The sequence below is a fragment of the Rana temporaria genome, chromosome 2 (assembly GCF_905171775.1).
Source record: "Rana temporaria chromosome 2, aRanTem1.1, whole genome shotgun sequence".
Classification (NCBI taxonomy): Eukaryota; Metazoa; Chordata; class Amphibia; order Anura; family Ranidae; genus Rana; species Rana temporaria.
Genome location: NC_053490.1, coordinates 498,496,717 through 498,517,090, shown reverse-complemented (window position 1 = coordinate 498,517,090; position 20,374 = coordinate 498,496,717). Strand labels below are relative to the sequence as shown.

At 47.3% G+C, this 20,374-nt stretch overlaps 1 protein-coding gene across 1 annotated transcript in view; it reads left to right on the top strand.

The window, feature by feature from the left end:
- Positions 1–19,349, top strand: part of LTN1 (listerin E3 ubiquitin protein ligase 1) — a 165,148-nt gene extending 145,799 nt beyond the window's left edge. Inside the window, exons 29-30 of the mRNA XM_040338841.1 lie at positions 3,065–3,232; positions 17,508–19,349. Coding sequence (XP_040194775.1) covers positions 3,065–3,232; positions 17,508–17,570 — 231 coding nt within the window. The 3' untranslated portion in view covers positions 17,571–19,349. The remainder of the gene's footprint in view (positions 1–3,064; positions 3,233–17,507) is intronic.
- Positions 19,350–20,374: the final 1,025 nt, after the last annotated feature.

Here is a 20,374-nt window from a genome sequence, read left to right as displayed (position 1 = left end):
ACCGGCCCTTTTGAGGGCAATTTATAATGCTGATGCGACCCACAATGAAATTGCATTTGACACCCCAGCATTAAGGTTGAAAAAACTTTTGGCCCCCCGTTTTTACTTAACTGAGCCCCCCGTTTTTACTTAACTGAGCCCCGAATTTCCCTCGGCGGAGACGCACTGTCCCTCTCTGCACGGGGTTCCAGCTGTTGATTGAATAGATTGATGGCAGCGCAGCCATTGGCTCCCGTTGCTGTCAATCAAATGACGCAGGGGCAGGGCTGGGTCCGACATTTGTGTCTATGGACACAAATGCTGGACTCATGAGCGCGCCCGCAAGGTAACCCCCCAGGAGAGTGCTTCTTCTAGGGAGGGTTATTTGATGCTGGGAGAATCTGCAAGAGCCACTGAGGGACCCCAGAAGTCGAGGATCGGGGCCACTCTGTGCAAAAGCTGCACAGTGGGGGTAAGTATGACATGTTTGTTATTTAAAAAAAATAGACTTTACAATCACTTTGAGCATTATTTTATTCCTCACCGATTCCCTCCCTACACTAATTTTCCCTCCTTTTTTCCTTTCTTTTTCATTTTCCAATTTTTTCCCTTTTCTTTCCTTTTTTCATTTTGCATTCTTTTCCCTTTTTTCCCCTTTCCTTTCCTTTTTTTCCTTTTTAATTTTCTCTTCTTTTTCCTTTCCTTTTTATCTTTTTTCTTTTTACTTTTCTTTTCCTTTCCTTTTTTTCTTTTCTTTTGCTTTCCTTTCCTTTCTCTTTCCTTCCCTTTTCTTTTCCCTTTTCCTTTCTTTTGCATTTTTCCTTTCCCTTTTTTATGACAACATTATCGGATACACATGTCTTGAACTAAGGGCATAGCAATTACAATGCTTAACATCAGAAAAGCAAAACTTATTTTTTTAAGGCCCCTTTCACACTGGGGCACGGGCGGTGCCATGTTTGCGGAGGTCTTCGGCCGTTAGCGGGGTGCTTTTAATCCCCGCTAGCGGCCTTTAAAAACACCCACAAAGCTCCACAGCAGTGGCGCTTTGCCTGCTGTATGGCCATGGTGCCCATTGATTTTAATAGGCAGGAGCGGTGGAGGAGCCGTATACACACTGCTCCTTCACCGTTCCAAAGATGCTGCTTTTAGGAAACTTTTTAACGTCCTGCCAGCGCACTGCTCCAGTGTGAAAACCCTCAGGATTTTAAACCTGAGTCAAAGGAGCGTCTTTTAGAAGGGAAATTGTCCAATGGGGACACTAATTCATTTGACCTTAAGTTTTGCCTACAGTTCTACTTTAATACGTAACTCCAGGCAGAAATAAAAGGCACAAATTGATGCAACTCTGTATCCATAAAATATTTTGTGTTTTTTTTTTTTTTTTTTTTTTTATTATTTTTTTTTATTGACCCAGTCACTATACACATGCGTAAAGAATATCTGTATAACAAAGAAAGAAAGTTGAAATACCTTTCCTGCCTCTCACACCGCCAAACACCCCTCCATTCCTTAGAATTGGTCCCCCAAAAGCCAACGTGTTAATCTCTTGGGTTTATCAATTGATTTCTTTGGCTCACTGCAGGACTCAGTGGTGACTTAAATGTAAGCAGAAGGAATCCGTAAGAGGTGAAGTGGAATGCTAGGAGATCAACACCCCCAGAAATGTAGTTTTTCCAGCAGACTTTGTGGGACTGTTTTTCGGATCAGCATTTGGCGGCACATGTGGCTAAAAGGGAAGTCTTTACACTCCAAGTATGCTTTACCTGGGGAACTCTTGTATAGCATCAGGGTCACTTTAAATGCAAGCAGTGTAGGTCCCAGAATTTTGGTATCAGACTTTTTGCAATTTTCTGTACAGCTGAGCCTCATTGGGAAAAGGACAAAGCAGCACTAAAAGCCATTTTGTTTTGTTGTATTGCTTGTGCTCTAACAAGGGACATTCTGAAATGAGAGCAGAGTGACAGAGAAATGAGCTACGCGTGCTGGTTTTCTTTTCATTGCCCAGTGATAGGCTGGGGAAGTAATCAGACCTGTAAAGCCCTGTACACACGATCGGTCCATCCGATGAAAACGGTCTGATGGACGGTTTTCATCGGTTAACCGATGAAGCTGACTGATGGTCAGTCGTGCCTACACACCATCGGTTAAAAAACCGACCGTGTAAGAATGCGGTGATGTAAAACACGACGACGTGCTGATAAAAACGAAGTTCAATGCTTCCAAGCATGCGTGGATTTTTAACCGATGGACGTGCCTACCAACGATAGTTTTTTTTTTCTATCGGTTAGGAATCCATTGGTTAAATTTAAAACAAGTTGGCTTTTCTTTAACCGATGGATAAATAACCAATGGCGCCCACACACGATCGGTTTGGACCGATGAAAACGGTCCATCGGACCATTCTCATCGGTTTAACCGATCGCGTGTTCGCGGCCTAAGCCCCCCCGTTCACACCTAGGCGTATATACGCCTGTAGTGCGACGCCGCTGCAGCCCCGAGACGCCAGAGGGATGATTTAACATGCACCTTTATGGAGATGGTTCACATCTCCACGCCGAACGCTGTACGCCTGCCGCCTGAAAAAAAGTCCCGGACCTTTTTTTCAGGCGGCGTTCGGCATAGGAGATGTGAACCATCTCCATAGAGGGGGTGAAGGCTGCATTCACAATCGCAGCGTTTTGTCGCCGCAAATCGTGGTACAAAACGCCGCTATTTGTCACCGCAATTCGCGGGACAAAACGCCCCGATTTTGTGCGCCGAGGTGTGAATGCAGGGTAAGTGTTAATAGCAAAAAAAAATAATCATATCTCCCACCTTACCAGGCAGGGCTATGGTGTGTAGAATAGCTGTGCAATTCTTGGCATACGATGGACTGAAATCTGAATCCCTTGGCATGTAAAAGGGCTCCCTTGTATGTAATTTATCTCTGTATTTAGCTGTGTGCCTGGAGTTCACTTTTAAACCATAACAAACTATATTTAATTATGTTTAAAATGCTGTTCTACTTTAGCATAGTCCCAGTTTATAGAACAGAATTGTATCTATTTACAAGATTTTCTTCTTTTTTCGCTGATCTTCATAGAACGGAAGTATAATGGAGGGTCTCTCTCTCTGGAAGAACAATGTGGACAAAAGATTTGAAGGTGTTGAAGATTGCATGATCTGTTTCTCTGTGATTCATGGTTCCAATTACTCTCTACCAAAGAAAGCCTGCCGGACCTGCAAGAAGAAGTTTCACTCGGAGTGTCTGGTAAGATCTATAGCCACACACTCTTTTGTGTTCTGCTTGAAAACCTTACGAATAACAACATTTGTCCTTATTTATGATGAGAGCTCCAAACCAATATAAATTGCTCCTCAAGTTAATGTTGGAGGTGACCCATGTTTTCTAGTTCATTTTTAACACGTGCACTTACATGTATTCCTTCTTATGAACCTGTCTCATCACCCGATGCACACCAGCTAAAATGACAAATCTGAATGACAGGGGGGAGCTGAGCGTCTCTCTGAAGCTGGCTATACACATATTGATGCGTGGATGGACAAATCTTCTGCTGTGACTATTGTGTTTTGACAGTGAATACTTGGATTATACCCGCTCTATGCTACCTAAAATGCTTAGCTGCCACTATTGCACTGTAGTGACTAAAGTGTAACTAGGAGAAGGTGTAAGATTCTAAATGCCACCTTTTAACCACTTCAGCCCCAGAAGTATTTACCCCCTTCCAGACCAGAGCATTTTGTGCGATATGGCACTGCGTCGCTTTAACTGACAAGTGCGACGTTGCACCCAAACAAAATTGACATCCTATACCCCCCCCCCCCCCCAATAGAGATTTTTTGATGGTATTTGATCACCTCTGCGGTTTTTATTTTTTGCGCTTAAAAACAAAAAAAGTGACAATTCAAAAAATATATATAAACATTTTGCTATAATAAATATCCACAAAAATATATAAAAACACTACAACATATTTTTGGTAAAAAAAATCGTAATAAGCGTATATTGATTGGTTTGCTGAAAAGTTATAGCGTCTACAAAATAGGGGATAGATTTATGGCATTTTTATTCATTTTTTTTATTATTAGTAATGGCGGTGATCTGCGTTTTTTGTGTGTGTGTGACTGTGACATTGCAGCGGACACATCAGACCCTTTTGACACTATTTTGGGATCATTGATATTTATACAGCGATCAGTGCTATAAAAATGCACTGGATACTGTGTAAATGTCACTCGCAGGGAAGGGGTTAAACACTAGGGGTTGGTCAAGGGGTTAAATGCGTTCCCTCATTGTGTTCTAACTGTAGGGGGGATGGGCTCACTAGAACATGACCGAGATCACTGTTCCCGATCACTGGCTGGAAGAACACAATTACTGCTAGCGGCTATGGGCACCGGAAGTAATTGCATGCCAATACTTTGATTGGCTGGTTGTACCTAAGTCGATCAATGGATCAACTTGGGTACAACCAGTCAGCCTATACATGGATCTGCTGAACCTGCCGAATTTCGATCTATGTGTGGCTGGCTTAAAGCAGAAGCGCTGCTTGTCTGCTTCCCCCCCCCTCCCCCACTGGTGCCATTTCTCTTTCGTTCATAGACGGACACAGCATCCTTTGACCTTAGGGTTATGCTTCTTCCTACCAGGAGATTTAGGCAGAATTCTACAGCACTTAAGGTGTTAAAAACTTTCCTTCATGCCGCTCCTCCCAGGGGGCGTGGCTCCCCCAGGCATAACCCCCACTCTGCTTCAGCAGCCTCAGTTTGTTTCTGCCTAACCGTCAGGAGAGTCAGGCTCTCTCTGGAGTCCTGGACTCTGGAGTTTTTTTCTTGCAAAATTTTTTTGCTTTTTGCGAGTTTTTTCCTCGCTTTTTTATTTTATTTTGAATCCTGCGATTCTTCTATCAACAGCCGACTGGGTGACAGGCTGGGTCCTCGACCCTTGTAGTCCCCCCAGGTTCGGCCTTCGAGCGTGTGCCGGCCCTCAGCTCCGCTTTGGGACGTCCACGACAGGCCCCATTGCTCCAGGGGCGGCCGGGGAACTTCGGTTCTAGGGCACACATATGACCGGTCTCTATGGCCTTGTCACAGTGTGTCTGGCTGACAACCATGCCGTTCGCGGACGTTGGTTCTGTCTGGGATACCTCCAGCCGGGTAGTCGCAGGACAGGTAAGTAGTGGCCCCTTACTCAGGTAAGTGGTCTGGCTGGAATGTTTTCCCTTGGGAGGTCGACTGAGGGTTTTTCCCTGCTTTCCTCTCTCCCTTATTCCTCTCCCTCCTTCCCCCTTTGGGTGACGGCTGTGCAGGGGGTTTTTTTCTCTGGGGCTCATTTTTTTTTTTCACTCGTGGTATGGCTGGGGCTGTTCTGTGTCACTGCAGGGGACTGTGGTGGACATTCTGGGCATTTTTGTGTGTGCTGTGTGCTGTTTTGGTGTACTGTCATTTTTGGGTACACTGTCTTTTTAAAACTGCGCAACGGCGGCCATTTTGCCGGAGCCGCGCTTGTATTATTCGGCAGCCATTTTCTTGTGGCCGGCGCCGTTTTCAGCACTAGTTCGGCCTCTAGTGGCCGTTTCGGCGGGGAAAAAAGACCGCGAATCATCTGAGGGGACAGACGCAGCGCTGCAGCTTCTCCTCAGCACACACTTGCCTTCACAGACCGCGCTGTACAGAGGGTGGTGAGTCTCAGGGGGCCCCATACTGTGCTCTAGCGGCCGGGAGGTGACCTGTGGGGGACTTTTTTCCTGCCATTGGCAGTGGGGGTGACACGGCAGCTGCAATATGGAGCCTGAATCAGGCCCCTCATTCCTCACAATGCCGGAATTAACCCTTAAGCGCCCCTTCCCCTGCCACATCTGTTGAGTCGGTGTCGGCTGTCCTGGAGTCTTTTTCTCACCAGGTTTGGAGCAGCCAGTGCTCGGTTGGGGGGTAAAAAAGCGCCCCCCCCGGAGGCTGTTTCTGGGGATATCTCTGACGCAGAATCTGATGCTTCTGGTTCTGTCATGTCAGAGGATGCGGGGTTAACCCACATGGACAGTGAGGATGACTCTGCTGCGGAGTCTGCTGACAAGGAATTTGTTGGAGCTCTTATTACTGCGGTGCGTGAGACTCTTCATTTAGAGGATGTGGCGGAGACACCAGCGGTGTCAGTCCCTTTTGGATTCCGCAAACCACCGCGTACCGCTAAGGTATTCCCCTGTGTTCCTTATTTAGACAATATGTTGTATAAGGAATGGGATACACCGCAAAAGGCTTTTACTATTCCTAAAAGCTTTGCTACCCGTTACCCCCTGGAGGAGGACTTTTTAAAAAAGTGGGTCACTCCTCCGTCGGTGGACCCTCCTGTGTCCAGACTGAGTAAGGCTACTACGTTGCCTGTGGAGGGTCTCCTGCTTTCAAGGACCCCGCTGATAGGAGAGTGGAGGCCGTGGCCCGCTCCCTGTTCTCGGTGGTGGGTTCGGCGGTAAGGCCGGCTCTGGCCGGCGCCCTGGTTGCTCAGACGCTAACTGAAAGGGCGAAGCTCCTGCTGCAGGATCTGGAGGTCCAGGGTGCTTCCGAGTCCTCTAGGGACCTGGCTGAGCAGTTGATTCAGGGTCAGAAGTTTCTCTGCGAGGCGGATATGGATTAGATTCCTTTGCTTTCCAGGGCTTCTGTCTACGCAGTGGTTCTGCGCCGCCTTATATGGCTAAAGTGCTGGTCGGCTGACCAGTCCTCAAAAAAGGCCTTGATAGATTTGCCCTTTAAGGGCGGACGGCTTTTGGGGGCATCCCTGGATGACATCATTAAGGATGCCACTGGAGGTAAGAGCACCTTGCTCCCTCAGTCGGGGAAGGGTAGGGAACCTCGCCGCAAGCAAGGTCCTACTTTTACTACCCCCTAAGCGGTTTTTTTCGTGCGCCAGCGCGGCTGGAAAAGGTCCGCAAGGTGCAAAAGCCCTTGCTGCCGGGCGTAAGCGCCCCTGGTTCAAAAAACCGAACAAGCCTGCGGACAAGCCTGCTTCCGCATGAAGGTCTGCCCCCGCCCGGGTCTCGGGTGGGGGGACGGCTTCACGACTTCGTGGATCGGTGGAATTCTCTTCTATCCGACCGTTGGGTTTGCGAGGTGGTCGCCTCGGGGTACAAGATAGAGTTCCTTTCTTGTCCCCCAAACAGATTTTTTCCATCCAACCTCCAGCTTCCTCCGGATCGTCGGCTAGCCCTGTCCGGGGCTGTCCAGGTTCTTCTGGACAGGGGGGTGGTTGTGCCGGTCCCCTCGCTGGAACGGTTTCGGGGGTTCTACTCCAATCTGTTCGTGGTCCCCAAGAAGGGAGGGGTTCGCCCTATCCTGGACCTAAAGGCCCTCAACTCCTTTGTCAAGGCGCAGCGATTCAGGATGGAGTCGGTCCGTTCTATCATAGCGTCCCTCCACCAGGGGGACTTCATGGCGTCCTTAGACATCATGGACGCATACCTGCATGTTCCCGTTTGCACAAGCCACCAAAGGTATCTGCGCTTTGCGATCGGGGAGGACCACTATCAATTCGTGGCCCTCCCGTTCGGGCTGGCGTCGGCATCACGGGTGTTCACCAAGGTGCTCGCCCCGATCCTGGCCTTGCTACGGCAGCGAGGGATCGCTATCGTGGGATACCTGGACGACCTTCTCCTGAGAGCTTCTTCAGGCTCAGAGTTAGAGGAGGACGTGTCCATCACGTGTCGGACTCTGCAGGAGTTTGGCTGGTTTTCTGAATCTCAGAAAATCAGTGTTGGTTCCGTCCCAGAGGCTGGAACACCTGGGGCTGGTTTTGGATTCGGGGGAGACAAAAGTGTTCCTCCCATCGCAAAACCTGCTGACCCTGCAATCTGCAGTGAGACAGTTGTTGACCCAGAAGTGGTCATCTCTTCGCTTCTGCATGCGGGTTCTGGGTCTGAGGGTGGCCTCCTTCGAGGCGGTTCTGTATGCCCAATTCCACACCAGGGTACTACAGAAGGAGATTCTGTCACGATGGGACAGGGTCCCATCTTCTCTGGATCGCCAGATTCGGTTGAGCCATCTAGCCAAATCTTCCCTGGCATGGTGGCTGACGTCTCCGGTGCTTCAGTCCGGGAAGTCTTTTCTTCCGTGCCGCTGGACAGTGGTCACGACGGAGCCAGCCTCTTCGGCTGGGGGGGCGTCTGGGGCACCCAGTCAGCCCAGGGGCGCTGGACTCGGGAGGAGTCCCGCCTGCCGATCAATATCCTGGAGCTCCGAGCAATCAAGCTGTGCCTTGTCAGGTGGTCGCTGGAGCTACAGGGCCGTCCTGTCAGGATCCAGTCCGACAACGCCACGGCCGTGGCGTACGTCAATCATCAGGGCGGCACAAGGAGCTCGGCCGCGGCGACGGAGGTCGCTCACATACTTCGGTGGGCCGAAAGGTCCGTTCCGTCCCTGTCGGCGGTATACATTCCGGGAGTTCTGAATTGGCAAGCCGACTTCCTAAGTCGCATGACTCTGGATCAAGGGGAGTGGTCTCTCCACCCGGAGGTGTTTCAGATCCTGTGCCAAAAATGGGGCACTCCAGACGTGGACCTTCTGGCGTCCCGTCTCAATCGGAAGGTACCACGGTTTGTGGCCAGGTCAAGGGACCCGTGGGCAGACGCGTCAGACGCGTTAGTGGCTCCCTGGGGTCAATATCACCTGATTTACGCCTTCCCTCCTCTAAAGGCTCCTACCCCGCCTGCTGCGCAGGGTGGAAGCCGGTGGAAGCCGAAGGTATTCCAACGATCCTGATCGCCCCAGATTGGCCGCGTCGCTCTTGGTACGCGGACCTGGTACGTCTGGTGGCAGACGCCCCCTGGCGTCTGCCTCGGAGGGAAGATCTCCTGTCTCAGGGCCCGATCTTCCATCCCGCTTTACGGTCACTGGCTTTAACGGCGTGGCTGTTGAAAACCAGGTACTGAAGGACCGGGGCCTGTCGGGCCCGGTAATCTCTACCATGCTGCGTGCACGGAAGTCCACTTCTCGAAAAATTTACATCGTACATGGAAAGCATACATCTCTATGTGTGAGGAGATGAAGTGGCACCCCGTACTTACGTGGTGTCCCGGTTCCTGCTGTTCCTACAGCGGGGAGTGGACCAGGCTCTTGCCTTGAGCACGATCAAGAGTCAGATTTCTGCTCTGGCTGTTTATTTTCAGCGTCCCTTGGCAGCGAATTCTTTGGTTCGCACGTTTGTGCAGGGGGTCCGGCATGTGGCCCCCCCGGTGCGCCCTCCGCTACCTTCTTGGGACTTGAACTTGGTCCTCTCGGCGCTTCAGCGTGCCCCCTTTGAGGACATTCGGGAGATCCCCTTGCTGACTTTGTCGCAGAAGGTGATCTTTCTGGTAGCTATTACCTCTATCAGACGAGTGTCTGAACTGGCGGCCTTGTCTTGCAAGGCCCCCTACTTGGTCATCCATCAGGATAAGGCGGTGCTGCGCCCGCAGCCCTCTTTTCTTCCGAAGGTCGTTTCGGCCTTTTCACATTAACGAGGACATTGTTGTTCCATCATTATGTCCTCAGCCGAAGAACCCGAAGGAAGCCTCTTTACATTCTCTGGATGTGGTTCGGGCCCTTCGAGTTTACTTGTCGGCGACAGCTCCGTTCCGGAAGTCGGACTCGCTGTTCGTGTCTGTGTCCGGTCCCAGTATGGGCCTGGCAGTCTCGTCGGCCACCATTTCCAGGTGGATCCGACAGGTTGTGCTTCAGGCCTACGCCCTGAAGGGGCGGGCGCCTCCCTTTCGGGTCATGGCGCATTCGACCAGGGCGATCGGGGCCTCCTGGGCTTCCGACACCAAGCCTCTGTGTTACAGGTGTGTAAGGCAGCGACCTGGTCGTCGTTCCACACTTTTTCAAAGTTTTATAAGGTGGATGTGAGTGCATCTTCTGATGCCTCCTTCGGCCGCAGGGTGTTACAGGCGGCAGTTTAAGGTTGGAGTTCCTCCGTTGAGTAACTCCGGTTTTGTTTGGGGTGTAACCTGTTTTTGCTGTGTTATTTTCCCACCCCTCGAATTTTTTTGACACTGCTTGGGGACGTCCCTAAGGTCAAAGGATGCTGTGTCCGTCTATGAACGAAAGAGAAAAAAGGATTTTTGTACTCACCGTAAAATCCATTTCTCTGAGTTCATAGACGGACACAGCACCCACCCCTCCTTTGTTTGTACTGCTTGTTACGAACTGAGGCTGCTGAAGCAGAGTGGGGGTTATGCCTGGGGGAGCCACGCCCCCTGGGAGGAGCGGCATGAAGGAAAGTTTTTAACACCTTAAGTGCTGTAGAATTCTGCCTAAATCTCCTGGTAGGAAGAAGCATAACCCTAAGGTCAAAGGATGCTGTGTCCGTCTATGAACTCAGAGAAATGGATTTTACGGTGAGTACAAAAATCCTTTTATTTTGGCACTTTTCGGGGGGGAAGGGGGAGGGAGGAGCGGGTACCTGTTATTGACAGGTACCCTGAGCCCACTACCGCAAGATCTCATTGCTGTAAGATCTCTTGGAAGTTTGCCCCCCCCCCTCCTCCTCCCGCCGGGCCATTCAAAAAGCACAGCGTGTTTCGTGCATGCGTAGTAGGGAACCGACTGGCGGCGGGAGCACCCGAGAGCCGATGGAAACATTGGCTGCGGTGCCGACATCGCTGGTTTCCAGGACAGATAAGTGTCCTAATACTAAAAGTCAGCAGCTACAGTATGTGTAGCTGCTGACTTATTTTTTTGCTGAGGGGGGGGCAAAAAGGAAGATGGGATTTAGGCAGCTTTCAGGTTAGGGGCAGAATTCGGAGACTAGAAATAATTGTAGCCTAAAGCCGGCCATACATGGATCGTAATTCATCCAATTCAGCAAGGACTGGATGAATTTTGATCCATGTATGGGCAGGCTGTTTATACCCAAGTCCACTTGGGTACAACTAGCCTATGGGAATTTTGGTATGTGATTTACTTCCAGCGGCTGTCACTGAGTTCTGCCACCCGGGAAGGCTCTCTGAGCTCCCCTGCTGCCGGAATATAATAGTGCAGCGAGAGGCAGGCATTACCACATCGACACTTGATGCGATTTTTTTTTTTCTTTTCTTCCACCCATGGTCGAAGGAAAGAGTAATCTTTCGGCTGCCTTAGAAAAGAGATCTTGCACTGCAATGTAAATGAGCTACATGGGAGATGCAGCAGTGCCAAGGATCAAAAAAGACACAGATTTTTATTTTTGTTTTTTTAGTTACCTTATTAGGAATGACTACATTTTTAGGGTCTGCCTGTTTAAAATTTGTCATTTTAAGCCAAAACTGTCTGTCTTGTTTTTCCTCCCCTCTAGTGCCAAATAATCTTGACAGACCACATGTTTTCTAGTAGAGGGGTGAACCCACTAGAAAAGATTGTTTTGTTACAGTGGTAATTTCTCTTGAGCTAAAGCCAGCAATATCCTACTTAATCTTTTTGAGTTGAGCTCTTCAGTACCGTACTCGTAGTTCCCTCTTACAGGAAGGAGGCTGGCATTTGTAGGAAACATGAGGCCACCTAAACAATGGCAGGTGTTTCACCGCTGGCTGTACTTCATAATCTCAGGCCTGGTATGGGATTTCTAGGACAACATCCTTCGTAAAGCGCATCCACTGTGCATTCCTGACGTATAGCTCATCCTAAGAACACAAGGTTTTCATGCGTTAAGCTTTCACGGTAATTGCATACAATCAATTTAATAGTCTTAGTCAACTTATTTATTTATTTATTTTTAGAGTAGAGAACATTTAGTTCTGTAGCTGTCTGTGTCTCTTCTGGGGAAATGTAATCTATTAGTCCTGTTGACCAGAAAGTGAGATGAATGCTAAATATTACAGTGGTCACTGGAGCTAGTGTCAACTGTCAGAGGGGATGTTCCCTTGCTTTGGAGGTATTTACTCTACCTTTCTGGGACAGTAGCTGAATGGACATTTCCCCAGAAGGACAGTCTACAAAAATGCCCTGATGTACATAATATTTAAAAAAAAAAAAGTGTTGCCTGAACTCCAGGAACACTAAGGCCCCGTACACACGACCGAACATGTCTGCTGAAACAGACATGTTTCAGCAGACATGTTCGGTCATGTGTACGGCCGATCGGACAGGATTCCAGCGTACATTTGCCCGCCAGACCGTTTTCGAGCGGGCAAATGTTTCTAAACTTGCTTAGAAACATGCCCGCTGGAATCCTGCCCGTCGGACATGTTCGGTCGTCTGTACAGACTTACCGTACATGTCCGAGCGGCCGCCATCCCTCAAATGCGTCGAATGACTTTGACGCATACGTGGAAGCATTGAACTTCCAGGGCCGCGCATGTCGCCGCGTCATCGTCACCGCGTATCGTGTACGCGCGGATTTCTGTATGATGGTGTGTACAGCCATCATACAGAAATCTCCGGGCGAGCATGTACGCTGAAAATGGTCCGGCGGACCGTTTTTATCGTACATGTTTGCCCGTGTGTACGAGGCCTAAAAGTCCTCCCCTACAGCGGGGCTGCGCCCACAATGCAAGGGTTAACTGCTCATTTACTTATCTGATCTGATCTGATCAGTCGTACACATATATTCTGGGCCAATTTGGACAGGATCTAACTAACCTACCAGCATGTCTTTGGAGTGTGGGAGGAAACCGGAGTACCTGGAGGAAACCCACGCAAAGGAGAACTTTTTAAAGCTGAAGTGAGGAAAGTAGAAAGATGGCGCTGGACCCATATGTTTATTTTACTGGTATTGTAGGTAGGTCAGGGTCCTTTCTGGTTTGTTCACTTTGTTGCCAGTCAAGCCCTGCACATCCGAAGGCACCGCTGACCACATGGGCACCCCTGATGTAAAGCCTTTATCCCAAAAGGAAAAATAGTTTTCTGTATTTAATTACAAAGTATTAGGTGGAGTTCAGCTTTGATTTGCTACTGTATTTAAATCTGCTAGTACATTTAACACTCCCCACCCCCCAGGCTGAAACCGCTGCTGTCCAAATCTGCCCCCTTTTAGATATTCATCCTCTGGAATAAAGAGCAGAGATAAGCTCTAGTTTCCCCTCCAAAAATTAAGTCAGCAGCTACAAATACTGTAGCTGCACACTTTTTTAAATATAAGAACACTGACACCTGCTCCAGGATCCAGCGCAGGGCAGCCATCACAAATTTTGGGGCCCCTTACACATCTTTAGGCAGGGCCCCCCTGGAGCAGAGAGCCAGTGGGGGGGGGGGGGGGGTGCTGACGGAAAAAAATGCCTGTACCCCCTGGTGGCGGGCCCTGATCCAGCACTGTCGTCGCTGTCGGCTTTGGGTCTAGGTGCCAGCATCATAACTAAAGGAAACCGACAGGAAAGCCTTGCAGCTTCACGGCCGGTTTGCCACTGTGCATGCATGAGCCTACGCTGCTCTTTGTCAATCAACCCACAGACTTTGGAGACCTGTGTTGTGTCACAGAAGTTTGGGGGACTCCTCCGATTTAATCGACCCAGTGATGCAACCAAAGGTGGGAGCGGGTACCTGTCAAAACTCGCTCTCGTGACCCGAGCGAACATGCTGTGAGAACTCCTTAGGGCAGTGGACAGATCGCTGTACTAACATCAAATAACATAGTGAGCTCTTCAGTTTTTAAATATTTTTTTTTTGTTAAGCCCGCTGGGCTAACATTAATAAAATTAGAATTGTGTTCTTGACAATTCAATTGATTAAGAGCTGTCATTTGGGAAAACCCGCTCTGGGAATGAGTACACCAAAAGACATTGCTGTTTAGAGATAATAGCTGTGAATGATCTCATAGAACGGGCATTTAGAAACTGATAAAGGAATGCGCTTTAAAACCCATCAATGGTGTGTTGGCTTCACCTGTCTTTAACTCCCTTTTACAGACAAATAATGAGGCTTTTACCAGAGAAAGAAGGGGAATCCGTCTCTCACATTAATTACATTTTTGTTGTGTACATTTAGATTATGAATGCATTTTCCTTAACCTGGAATTCTGTATCTCGCTTTTTATTGTTTTATTTTTTTGGGGCTGACCTAAGACTAATATTTCAGTCTTGAGTGCTGATAAATTAAATCTTTATTGCTGTACACGCGGGCATGAAAATATGATGTGCACTGATATTCCAGACTTAGACTATATAGGGTGTATTGTGCTGAATTTCTCCCACAAAATGCTGGGTCAAGTAATCGCTTGTCACCATGCATATGCAGTGCAAAGTAAGTGTCTCTGCAAAGGACCCCCTGACCTTCTTATACTTGGGTTGCCTGTGTTTTCTCACCATTCCTTTATATTGCAGCTGACACTGAAATCACTGTTGTTGGCGACCAAGGGGGGATCAGTGATGTCACTCCTTTGGTCATGTCACAGTTTTCAGGTTTAGGGATTGGCTGCTCAGCCTGAGCCAACGACATGGGGAGAAGGTCACTTGCTCCTCCATACCCAGATGCACCTAGTGTCACCGGATGTAATGAAGAAAGGAGATCCACTGCAGATATACTGTGACTTTGCCTTGCTTAAACAAGGTAACAATGTCTCTTTTTAATTGGCTTGATTCAGTGAATCTTTACAAGACTGATTTGTAACTGTCAGAATTAAAGTTGGTCACCAGGCAAGAGTAGACCAACCTCAGTGCTTCACTTGTGAAATTTGCAGATAATTTGCTCCACGGTGCCTGCAGCTACAGAGATCAGTAAGTGCTTGTTTTAAAATCCCATTTACTGCTGGTTAAAGTGGAAGTCCATGCAAAAACTAAAATCCCTGCATCTTTAGCCACCAACATTCTAACACTAACCTATTTAGACCTGAAAAGAAAAAACTGTATACATACCTTTTCTACAGGCGATTCGACCCCAGCGGTGGAAGCTCTGATCCTACGCTGAGCTGTCAGCCACGGCTTTGCTGTGTAGGTGGGTGCAGAGGACACGTCCGTCAATGGAAGCCCCATAGTAACTCTATGGGTGATGTCGCTTCCCATTTATTTCACAGCCGTTGTCGGATGTTTACTCAGCAGAGATTCCGCCGCTGCAGATCGGGTCGGATCGCCTGCAGAAAATATATGTATACTTTATCTTTACGGGGCTAGAGACGTTAGTGTTAGAATGTTGGTGGCTATAGATGCAGGGATTTTAGTTTTTGTAGGGACTTCCACTTTAAGCTTATGAAAATAAATTAATGTTTAACCCAGACAACAGATTTGAAAGTACTGTATTTATTGGCGTATAACACTAACTTTTTTACCCTGAAAGTAGAGGGTAAACTGTGCCTGTGTGTTATACACAGGGGGCGGTGGAACGTTTTTTTCCTGAAACTTCCTTCTTAAAGTTAGGGTGCGTGTTATACACCTGTGCGTGTTATACGCCGATAAATACGGTAATTCTGCAAGGTGGAAGCTTCTCATTGCTTTGACACTATGAGTAATGACTTGAGTCATAATTATTATTATTATACAAGATTTATATAGCGCCAACAGTTTGCCCAGTGCTTTACAATGTAAAAGAGGGACAGTACAATTCCACTGCAGTTCAATACAGAAGGGACAGGAGGGCATAATGAGATCTCCTGTCCGCACCAAGTGGTTACAGTAGCTGCGTCTCTAAATGCTGTCACTTGCAAAGTGCTAGATGCCTCTTAAAGGGGGTTTTAAACCCTCAAGCTTTTTTTATCTTAATACATTCTATGCATTAAGGTGAAAAACCTTCTGTAGTGCAGCAGTCCCCCCAGAGCCCCCCTTGTACTTACCTGAGCTTTCCAGCGACGGGGATGAGCACAGCAGCTCCAGCCGCTGTCTAGGGTCCTCACTGGATAGATTGATAGCAGAGCAGCCAATGGCTCCTGCTGCTGTTTGTCAAATCCAGTGGGTTGGGCCGAGTCCTGCTGTCTGTGTCAATGGATGCAGCAGCAGAACTCTGGAGAACGAGAGCCCCCATGGAAAACGGCTCTCCGTGGAGGCACCCGAGAAGAGGAGGAGCCAGGAGCGCCGATGGGGCACCCCAGAAGAGGATCGAGGCCGCTCTGTGCAAAACCCTTGCACAGAGGAGGTAAGTAGAACATGTTGGTTATTTAAAAAAATTCAATAAGAATTAACCTTTACAACCTCTTTAAGGCTACACTAACACTTTCAATCTCGGTTGCATAGATTTTTTGCATCTGTTGGCCTTGAGTCACACCTGAATACTAAACTCTGGCCAAATATCGAAGTAATCCAATGATATTCACATATAGGAACTTTTACCTGCAATGGATTTGTATTTCATTTTACACAGTCCTGCCAGACAGCTCAGCCAAGTTCATAATCTGATTATTTTACCGCTTTATAAGTAATACAGCCTGGTCACTTCCCTGCTACTAGCCTGTAATTGGAGCAGCAATACAATGAGGACACGTTTCTGCTCACTTTGCATTCTTCTTCTGTCAGCATAGTTTTTGTCCCTGGAGCATACCCAATTGGTTTCTAGTGCTTCTCATGTGGGTCACAGGAGTGCGCTTAGTTCTGCACTCCTGTGACCCAGATTCAGCTGACAGTGGGCTAAAACCTGCTGTCAGCTGATTTCACAGTGCAGGTCCAGGCTCTGCAGGCATCCCGACAATGTCCTGATCCACCCAGATGCTTGACCGGAAGCTCGCTCAGCCTCTTGGCATACCAATGAGAGCCTGAGCCAGCCACTCCAACCCCCTTAATGCATAAGTGGGCACTGGAGGAGCAGAGAGTCTGTGACTTATAGTCACTGCTCATTGAAGACCAAGAACTGATCGCACAGTGGTCATGTGATTGCTTAGTACTCGGTCTTGGAGCCCGTGGTGCACGTCTGCAGCCACACAGGTGAGTATGTATGTTTTTGTTTTTTTTTAAATCCTGCACTTCTCCTTTAAAGCTTAATTCTGGGCACTAAAACTTTTATTAAAATATATTCCTTGATAGCCACAAAGGATAAAAATCGACTTTGGGTGCACCAAATGCCTTTGCAAACCCCAATATTACCCTTTAAAAGTAGCAGAGCTGCAGGAGAGACCTGAGAGACCTAACAGACCCCACCTACTGCTGGAAACTTGCAACTCTTGCTAATCCTAGAGTTCAGCTTTAAGATTAAGTGCAAAAGTTCACCAGGCATAATAGCGAGTGACTGATATAAGCTGTATCTTTTCCTGATGGTATTGGGCAACATCTATTTCTGTGGAAAATCTTAAATGGTTATCATTCCTTAAAGGTGGCCATGCAGCGCATTCCCACCCTCTACTGCTGTGTTTTATATCTAGTAGAACCCAGGCGCAATGCATTGATCTAACCTCGTCAAATCATAAATCCCAGCCGAGTCAGATTTAGATGGTCCCTGCAGGAGGAGACTCCATCGTCAATGATAACCTCAGCAAGTCTAGAGTGAGTCGTAAAGAGGAGCCACAGGTGAAGCTCTTGGGGCCTTTTGGCAGTCAGTGAAGTGTAACGCTTTCTCTCCTTGTGGTTAAAATGTGTTTTGTAGTAGATGATGATTTACTGCTGTTGTCCAGCAAGTTCTGTTTTCAATGCTCTGAAACATTTATATTCATTCTTGGATTTTTTTTCTTTCAGTACAAGTGGTTTACCTCCAGCAACAAGTCCACGTGCCCCCTGTGTAGAGAAACTTTCTTTTGAAACGTGCCAAGTGATAAATGCAACTAAAGAACATCGAGTCGTTGGTCTGTGGTGCGGGTGACCTTTTCCGCCTTTACACAATCCTGGACTACAAAAATGCAAACAATTTGAAGACAAAATATAGGTTACAAAGGACTTATTCGCTACTTATTTGTACATTCCCATCTCCCAGGGCCAGTATAATGTTTGCGTGCTAATATTTGCTGGCCAAAAGTTTGTGGACCCCAGATCATCACACCTATAGGAGCTTGTTGGACACCCCATTCCTAAGCCATGAGCCTTCATATGGAATTGCTTGCCCTCCCCCCCCCTTTTATTTTTATTTTTTGGGGCAACCTTTATTCTTCTGTGATGACTTTCTATTAGCCCAAATTTCTAGACAAAACTGTAAAATCTAATTCCTACCAATGGTGGATGAGAAGAACTGGCTTGCAATCGGCATTCTAATACATCCCAAAGATGTTCATTAGGGTTGACGTCAGGGCTTGTTCAACCACTTCTGTTCCCCAATACCAAACTCCCTCAAACCATGTCTTTGTGGAGGTGGCTTTTTACACAGGAGAACAGTCATGATTGAACAAAAAAGTTAATACAAAATTGGAAGCACTCAATTCTCTAAAATATTCTTGAAGACTGTAGCATTAACAGCACCCTTCACTGGAAAATAATTTAAAGGGATGTCCACATAGATGTGGGCATATAGTATATGTAGTAATAGGTAATGAAAAAAGTTGGGAGAGGCAGGGTAAAGCGGTTTTAAACACAAACCTTTTTTTATCTTGATGCATTATCATTATCTTTTCAATACCTGTCATCTCTCGATTCAACGGTGTTCCCACCTGCAGTGCCACTCACCCTTCTTCCAGGTCTCACGGCCATTGGCTCTCGCTGCTCTCAGTCAAATCCAGTGAGGAGAGAGTGAGGGGGGAGCATTGATGAGCCATGTTGCATATCTATGGATATATAGATTCACAGAGCCCAACTGGGGAGCATGGCCACACAGATGCTCTCTCAGCACACGGCTTGGTGAGGGGGCACCTGCAGAGGAGGGGGAGTGGGGCAGAGGACTCCAGATGATAAGGAGGTAAGAGGCCACTCTATGTAATACCATTGCACATAGCAGGTAAGTGAAAAACAAATAGCCTTTACAACCATTTAAGTGTCAGAATACCTTATAGGGAGTAAGTGCTAATCTTCAGACCCTGTCTACTAGCCAACTCTGGTACCTGATCTCTTAGGACTGTGTTTTAAGTATAACTAAAGACAATTTATTTATTAATTTTTTTATTTTTGGATAGAGTGGAGATGGTTTAGAACAGTGGTTATCAACCTAAGTCTTCAAGTACCCCCAACAGGCCATGTTTTGGGAACTTCCCTTAGATAAAATAGCCATTGTCTATACCATGTCATTTATATGGATTTAAAGCAGCTGTGCAAAGTTAAGGAAAACCTGAAAACCTGGCCCGTTTGGGGGTACTTGAGGACTATGGTTGAAAACCACTGGTTTAGAGCACCTGTCACGTTTTGAATTCTACTTTTGCCCCCGTTAGGTTGATTCACCCTCTCTATTTGTGCTGTTTACTAATATCATCGAAAGTAAAAGCAAGTCCCAAATTTTGGGTTATGTCTAGAGCAGCTATAGAGAGGAAATCTTCCAATGGGGACAAAAGTTGACCTGGGGGCCCCCAGCGGATTCCCTTAATTGTGTCTCTCACTTCCTGTTTTCATTATGGTAAAGGAAGCTATAGCAAAGCTCCCCAATGGGACACAGATGGCAAAAAAACTAGACAGGAGTTATGGGGGGGGGGGGGAATAAATAAATAACATTTTTCATGTAGTTCTACTTTAAATCCCAGAGGAAGCAAGCATTGTTGTGGATCCACATAGGTTATGCTGTGGGAACAGAGCCCATTCTTGTAATTAAACTGCTGCAGATTTCAGTACAAAGCAATTAGTCCTTTATAACCTACAATACAGCTGTCACTTAACTAACTTGTCTCAAGTTTTTTTTTTTTTTATCAAAAATGAAGAGTCTGCTGAGGGCATCCCTCGCCTTGCCTCAGCTTTTTGGGCAGTTTGAAGGCTATCCAAGGGTTCAGAGCTGCTCCACCTTTTTGCTTCATAGAGCCCAGGTTCTCACTGGGCTGCGGGAGTGAAGCCGTGCAAGTTCAGCTGATTTCACTCGCACAATTTCACTCCCGCTGGCAGTGCCGATTTTGGCCGCGATTTAGAGACCTCTGTGCAGGTTTCTGCACAGATGTCAATGTAAATCGTGGGCCGAAATCACAAAAAGTACTACTTTTTTAAATCGGTGCAGCGCCACAGATGCAGCGTCGCACCAATTAGGACGGTGCCATTGCCGGCAAATGCAGCCAATTTGAGATGCGATTTGACATCTCAAATCGCATCTCCATATCGTACCAGTGTGAACCAGGCATAAAACACTTTCCTCATTCGTTTCAATGCCTTGTCAGGGCCGGGACTGCAGCCCTGGTGCCTTCCAGCAGGCCTGAATCAATGACCCAAGAAAGCCTTTTTTAAACGGACATTATATATTGGTTGGCTGGTTTATGTAAGTGAAGTGTTACTTTTTCACATATGAATGCTAGTTATCAGTGGTTTTATCACAACAGAAAATATTTGAAATGGAGGTGGCAACGTTGAGAGTATTGTTTTCCGGCACACAACCAACTGCAGTAATACCGTAAAACAACACTACTGTCACTTTGTTGTCCTTAAAGGGTTTGTAAAGGAATTTTTTTTTTTTTTTATCTTAATAGCTTTCTTTACCTTAATGCAGTGCT